Genomic DNA, 7,667 nt, shown 5'->3' with positions numbered 1-7,667 from the left:
CTGGAAAGCACACCACAAGCACCAATTACACAATCGCCAATGGGTGACAAGGAACTAATGGCTCTAGATTGGATAATTAGCACAGCAATCATTAGGCCCAATTTAACACTGCTTGATAATTGATTGTTAGTTACGAGCTGTTAGTCAGTCTTTTGTAAACATTTACACTGCAATCAGATGGTGCTCACAGACTGTCTTTGAGACTGGTCATACTGTGCCAGTTTGGCTACGCTCTATCTGAACAAGTCCAGTATGATACAATCAGTCCCATTTTGGCTACAGCAGCTGTGGCTTGAACTCACCTATGCTCTCTGTGAGTGGCCCAATCCTGACCGCCTGTGTGGCCATTAGCAAAGCTTCCTTGCATAGCTCTGGCTGCAGATAATTCCTCAGGGATTCGTAGCTGATAAAAGGCCCCGGGATCAGGAACTGAGGTTGAGAGCCCAGTCTGGCTGGGAAGGCAGGAAAAAAATGAGCTGCAGGTGAATGGAAAACTGCAGGAAGGAGAGAGGATACCAGCTGCCCTGTGCCAAACATGTCCAAGTCCAATATTTAACGTCAGTCCACTGAAAAGGGTCTGGTTGACTTCTAGAGGTTTGCTGGTAGAAATGTAAAATGCATTCCAAGGTCCAGGGTACAAATAGAAGAGAAAATTAAAGAGCTACGATTGTCCAGCAGATGCATCCACTTGGTTGTCAGAGCTGCTGTTTGCTGCTGAGGTGCTCAGCCCAGGTACAAGGTGTTGCCTGAAGAGGAAAGGTAAGACTTGAGCGGTGGAGGTGGGCTCACCTTAGCTTTCTTCCCTTCCCCTCCAATCATCTTCCCCTCTTTTCCCAGTCACATGACATCTAAACAGATGTAGGTTTATGGCCTAAAAAAACAAAAAACCTATGATTTGTTTCTCACAGGATTAATAGTATCACCCCATCACTATTTACTGTATTTGTCATCTCTTCTCCAACCACATACATCCTGCAGTCTTTTTCAGACATGCCCCAAACCTCCTCTCACTCTCTCTCGCTCTCTCTGCCTTTCAGGGACAAGTTGCAACATCTTTGGCTCCTGAAATTTCAGTGAGTGAGACGAATGGCAGCTCAGTAAGTAGCAGAGATGTTTATGTTCACTTAGGCGCATACGCTTCAGACAACTAGTTCAACGGTTGTCAGATATAATAGCAACAAATTACTGTACAGGAGACATAGTCCACTTCCTGCTGTGACAAAACAAATTTCCCACGTGTGGGACTAATAAAGGTTATCTTATCTTATCTTATCTTATAATAAAAGCAGTTGTTCAGTTTTGTGGAATGGAAGTAAATACAACGGTAGCTGAACCTGAATAGCAGGTCTCAGTGTTATTGTTTTTGATTTTCTTCTTCTTTTTTTTTGGCTGTTCCCTTTCAGGGCTCACCACGGTGGATCAGATGCCTCCATGCTGGTTTGAGTTTATTGTTCTTAGTAAATGAATGCTGTTATGTTTTTTTAACAACAGCAAGGATAGCTGTACATCATACCACTCATCTTACACAGTAGCAGAAGTGCAGCACAAATTACTTTTACATGATAAAATAAACTATTTAAATATTCAAATAGATAAACAAAGTTAGCTAAAATGTCTAAAAAAAACCCAATAAAAACATAAAGTATTTTTATTGTGTGCATTTTGCTTTATCCTATACATATTCTATACTCTATATCTTAGACATCTTCTTTTGCAAAATTTGGTCCCGGACAGTGTTTTTTTTGTTTGTTTGTTTACAACTAATTTACTAATTTACAATTTTGGCAGACTCCCATTATAACTCCTGAAAATCTAATGTAATAATCTCAGTTTCCTGTAGATGACTAAAGATCAAAAATAATAACTTGTCTCACCTGTGTTTGCTGTACTTTGTATTCTTCTGAGTTTTAAAAAAATGCTAGAAGAAGCCTATTAAGGTAATTTTTCAAACCTTTATTCTTGCACTCTACTGATGTTTCTTGCATTTATAGTTCACAATACTGCTTTGTTGTATAGCCCATCTTCCATTTGGCTTTCTGTTAGCAGACTGCAGGTTTCATCCACAGGTGGGTGGGATTTCCCTGCCTAAAATGACCATAGTAGGTATATCGACTCTCGCTGATATCATACAGAGCCAGTGTTTGAAAAAAATGGTACATAGGTACATTTTAGCATGTTATCTATATAGGTTAGTTAACATTTAAGATGATAAACTTAAAGGTTTACAACTTTTAAAAGCACATCATCAACAGCTGCATGAATTGGAATAAATTTTATAACACTTCTTTAAATGAATGGTCTCCTGTGGATGTTTGAAATTCTAGCACACTTTAAATGGCAATCATAAGTACTCTAACTGCTAACTCACTGTGTTAGGGTTACTTGCTTAAGGAAGTAACCAAGCGTCCATAACAAAGGGTATCTACATGCAAGGGTAGGTTTCCCTCATAATAACAACACTGTCACTTGTTCACTAAACCAGAATCAAAAATGCCACTTTTCTCACATCTGATAAAATACAAGTTTTAAAGAGGAACCAAATTGTCAAATATATCTTTTAAAAAACATTGCATCAGAAGGATATGTCCTTGATAGCAAATCTTTAAAAAGGCAATTTTCTATTTTTGTGTATTTGTATTCTGTCACTTATCCCCTATAAAAACCCACGTTAGAAGCGAACTAGAGAGACATAAAATCTAAAAATGTTCTGTAGTTACAGCAAAATAGTTTTATCATATCATGTGTTTGGTAATGATAATCTTACTTCCACAGCTGTAAAGTATGTAGTCAGTAGTCAAGCCCTGATGGGATTCTTCCATCTCAGATCAAAGCTAACACATCAACACATTAACAGCCAAGGCACGAAGATTATTAACCCTTTTTTTTTTTTTAAAGCAAGACAGCTGTAGCTTAGTGGTGATGGCTCTCTGATGAGATGATCTCCAGCACTGTCTGTGAGAATTAAACCCAGGTGTGTCAATTAATCCAAAGTTACACATCACCTAACAACATCTCTTTCTAACTGCTCGTCAGCTCAAACGGTGGTGAAAACACTCCGCTGTCAGTGTTGTCACCACAGAGCTGGCGGGCTGAGGTGGCTTTGATCAGCCTGGGATCTCTGCAAGAGGCAGCTGGTCAGAGCTAAGGTGAGTCACAGGATGGTCATTCCTATACGTGCTGTGAGGACTGCAAATCCATCACCTGTGTGGCCCTTTCATCTGCACCTGTTCAAACACTAAATTAGGAGGCAGGATTAGGGGTTGAGCAATTCGGATGTCTTTACAGCCTGAGTTGTACCTGAAAGCCAGTATTTAGGTGGAGTGTCTTGTCTTGAATTGCAGATAAAAATTGCTCGTTTTCCCTACATTATGATTCCATAACAAAAACCTAACAACAAGGAAATGTCAGCTAATAAAGCATTTTAGCATCTCTTTAGCAATCAAATCACCCCAACCCAAGAAAACAGCACTTCTAACTGCACTATTAATCAGTATGAATGATCTATCGTTTTAAGTGAGCCAACTCAACAATTAACAGGTCTTAGCACTACTTTCTACTCATGTGGAAGCGTATGCATGTAGGGATGGGAAAGGACAGACGGCGATTGAGAGAAATAATTTCTTGCGTTTGCAGGGAAAAGGAAAATAGATTAGAAGTGTCTGGTTTGAGCTGTGGCTAAATAAACACTGTGTGTGGCGGGACTGACGACTGAATAGCCATTCTGTTTGTCCCTGGCACACAGATAGTTACAGGGATTTCTGGATTGTCTGAAAGTAGACCCCTTTTCCCACCCTCAAACTACTTCTGTTTGTCTGTGCCGGGGTCCTTTAATGCCCATTGATCCAGATAATCAGGGACAAGATTGGTGAAAAACCAGCGGGGGAGGTTCTGACAGTAGTTGCTCAAAAAGCCTGATAGTGGATAATTGAAGGCGGCATTAAGACAACAATAGTAATGGCTAATGCCAGCCTGTATTGGAGTTCCAGCTTCTTGAATGACAACACTGGAGATCCACAGCTAAAGTGGCAATCATTGTATTATTAGCAGACCTTCAAGTGAAGGGACGGACTACACATTATCTGAGATTTTAGTAAGTCACCAGTGGGATGCTCTTCACGTGTCTTTAGCTTGAAATTGGCATGTTTGAGCTTGAAATTATTCATTGTGAAAGTAAAAAAAAAAAAAAAAGTAAAATCAGTTTTTCGGTCTCAAAGTGAAGTAAAGTGTTTTGTTTCTTCCACTTCAGTCACACTTGAATTTAAAACCAATCATCAACTCTATCTGAAATAAAGAAGCAGAAAAGTACTATTAGACAAAAATCATTATTCAGATTTGAAATTTGTTTACACCTGAAAGCCAGTGTGACTGTTATATAGCCATCTGGCAGCAGTGTATATAAATTATGAACACAACATGGATATACAGTCATGGTACAAACAAAGTCCACCGGCTGTCTCTTCAAAGTTTCACATATCAGGACATAATATAAAATTATGTAAACCTTACTAGGTCTTAAATTAGGTAAATACAATCCCAGACGAACAACGCTTGACATATTATGCCATGTCACTATTTAACAAAGTCAAAATACAGAAGCAGTGTGTGAAAACTACAGTACAACTCATGAGTCAACAGTTTACAAAAGCACTTCTGGCAGCAACAACGTTAAGTAATTATTTCGTGTATGACCGAATCGGTCTCTTGCATCATTGTCAACTCTCATTTACAGCGATGCTTGAGTTCATAAAGATACGTGGGCACTCACAGCTCTTTTAAGTTCCCACCAAAGCAGTTCAATCCACCCAATTTGGTACAAAAGTCATCTATTGGACAGACAGCCTCAAATTTCACTCTAGAATACTTTAGTATACAGAGGAGTTGTGTTCATGACCCCTCCACCACTGTGCTTGACAGCTGGATTGAGGTGTTTGTGCTGATTTGCTTAAAGTGCTTCTTTAAGATCATTGCTAATATACCACCCCCTTAGCATTGTGTTAACATACACCTAAATGTTCCATATCTGCAAAATCCTGCTTTTATAGAAGTGCTCACACTTGCTAATGGTCAATTAATCTCTTGCAATTGATTATCAGCACCTGGCTGCTACTTACCTTCCAATGGAACCAGTTTTCAGATACGTCTTCTGCAGTTTGACCTAATGTTTGCCAAATACATAATGACACATTGTAATAAGACTTGTTTTGTTGTTCACCTGGAGTTGTACTTATCTAATTTTAAGACCTGTTAAGAACTAGATAACCTTTCATTATGTCCTGATATGTAAACCCTTAGAACTGGCAGAAGGTGCATCTCCTTTTTACCATGACTTTATCACTTTCGGGTTGAGATGGCAAACATTTTATCAAACAGCTGCTTTTCAGTAGATCCAGTTAAAAATAAGCATAAGGGAAGTCTGAATTGAATATCCAGATTCCTGATAAATCTTTGTCTATAATTAATGCTCTTGAATTAGTCAGTTTTGGTCGCCTACAACTCCTCCAAGAAAATACTTAAAGTGTCTATAGCAAGCACATCAGGAAGTTGCAGAGTGAGTCTGTCTGCAATTTGTTTTTTCTTTAACTTTGTAACCTAAAACAGCTTCTGGCCGCAGCCAAAAACAACATTACAAGAGCTGCGTGACACAGGAGCTGATAATTATCTGTAGGTTCAGTTTTCAAGTATATAAATATTAGTGGGGGAAAATAATAATCTCAATACCTCCAAACAAACCTATGTATAAAATAACCTACTGAAGACATGATAACTCTATTTAAAGCTATTAACAAGACTTTTTTACTGATGAAACTTTTTATATCTTTAAATTTGTTGCACAAAAAAAACACTTTCACTAAGCTGAAATTTAAATTAAATCACTCAGGCTATTTACCCACTTTTTTCCTTGACAGACATGGCTGAAGTGGATTAACTGTCACGCTCTGCCCTCGTTGTCATAAGATACCATCTGCTCTAATAGAGATCGTGAACACTGTGCATTATTATTTTTTCTGATCCACTCCAGTGGCACTTTAGCTCATAAAACAAGAGTTCTGCCAAATGTCATGCGAAGATGGATGATTATCGTCAGCTCCACTGTCATGGGAATTTATCTATCTGGTGTAATTTGCAGGCTGGAACAGCAATGAGCACAGATTCAATATTTAATGAAAGTATAAGTGAAGCTTAAGGGTTGTCACTTATGCCTCTGCTGTTAATGACGTGTCACATTATCATACTTATCTGATTGGGTCAATTTTAACTGCAATTACTAGCCTCATTTCTTTTTAATTCATTAAAAATGTTGGATCATTTCAGTTGTCCACCTCTGCAAACACATTGGGAATGTATTGTAATGTATTCTCTAGCTTCTATATATTTTAGTGTCAACTGTCAGCACAAACTTAAGTCTAAAATCTATTAATGGGAGCTTGGATTTGTATAATTCAATCAACACACCTAAAACATTTTAGTTTAGAGGGGAGAAAAAGTATGATGACTGAGGAAGCCCCCATGGTTGGTGCCTCACTCTCGCTGGTAACAGTATCCCACAGCGAACTGGTTGATTGTTTTAGTCCTGGATCACTGGCCATGGGATAAACCTGAGAGCCCAGCCTGCTTTTCATGTCAAAACCTTCAAGGGAAAGCGGCCACAATCCAAAAGCAATCACACTTGAGACATCAAAGTGCCAGGGAGAAGAGAGGCGAGAGACGGTCCACATTTTTTCCATGCAAGCCAAGTGCAACTCAAGCGTGGAGTAAAAGGAGATGATCTAAGACGAGGGTGCCATTGAGAGGAAGACGGAGAGCAGACAGATGTGCATGGGCAGGTAGTGGCACATCAGGGCCCCTCCTGCAGCTGAGAGAAAGACCAAAAGGCCTCCAGTGGTCGGCATTCCTGCTTGCCGCTCATTTACTGTCCACTTTGACATGGACGGGGAAAATCGGTGATTTTTCCAACACTTGCATGGTTGGTGCTGGAAGAAATATTAAGACTGTGTATTCAAATTAAAGTGATCTTACATTGAGCAAACCAATTATAGCATTCGAATTGTATAGTACCAAACAATTACAGCAAAATGTTCTGTAAAAATGAAAACTCCAAGCACTCGTTATGCACAAGTGACTGCTGTTAAAAAAAGAAAAGTGTACCGCAGGTTGAGATGGAGCTGAAATGTTTTAACCACAACTTAAACCGTTTGGTAGATTAGTCCACCCCCACCCCCACCAAGGTCACGGCCTTAACACAAGAGTGTGTGTTTTGGGGGCTGGAGACCATATGAGAAGCCTCGGTGTTGGAGCTGCAAATAACCAGGGAGAAATCTGAAATGTGATAAGGAGCACCAACAAGTTGACGTTCACGGCATTAAATAAGAATAACATTTACTTTTATTCTGAACTCTTTACCCTTAAATCAGCAGTTAAAGCCGGTGCCAAAATACATTTAGTGCATAATTACTTTCTGCAGTAGATTTGGTTTTTTGAAAGGATTCTTTATTTTACCATGAAGCAAAATGTTAACTGTGATCACGCAAACATTTAGCTCTCTGCAGCTGCCTTTGAGTGGATCTGGATTGGTATGATGAATAAAGACAGAGGTTGTTAACTTGTCAGTGGTCCATCAGGCTATTCAGCAATAGGCTTGGCCCCCCGCTCTCCCTCCCACCACTTCC

At 39.3% G+C, this 7,667-nt stretch overlaps 1 protein-coding gene and 1 long non-coding RNA gene across 2 annotated transcripts in view; one reads left to right on the top strand and one right to left on the bottom strand.

Moving 5' to 3' along the window:
* The window catches only part of LOC309705583 (visual system homeobox 2), a gene marked incomplete at both ends in the record, with an annotated part of 1,524 nt that extends 987 nt beyond the window's left edge, over window positions 1-537 (bottom strand). The window contains one exon of the mRNA XM_082531504.1: window positions 303-537. Within this exon, the coding sequence (XP_082387630.1) occupies window positions 303-537 (235 nt within the window). The remainder of the gene's footprint in view (window positions 1-302) is intronic.
* The window catches only part of LOC309705887, a 269,576-nt gene that overhangs the window by 195,979 nt on the left and 65,930 nt on the right, over window positions 1-7,667 (top strand). The window lies entirely within an intron of this gene.

The sequence above is a fragment of the Aulonocara stuartgranti genome, assembly GCF_965226115.1.
Source record: "Aulonocara stuartgranti genome assembly, chromosome: 4".
NCBI classification, from domain to species: Eukaryota; Metazoa; Chordata; class Actinopteri; order Cichliformes; family Cichlidae; genus Aulonocara; species Aulonocara stuartgranti.
Note: the sequence above shows the minus strand (reverse complement) of the source record. Positions and strands in the feature narration are given on the sequence as shown.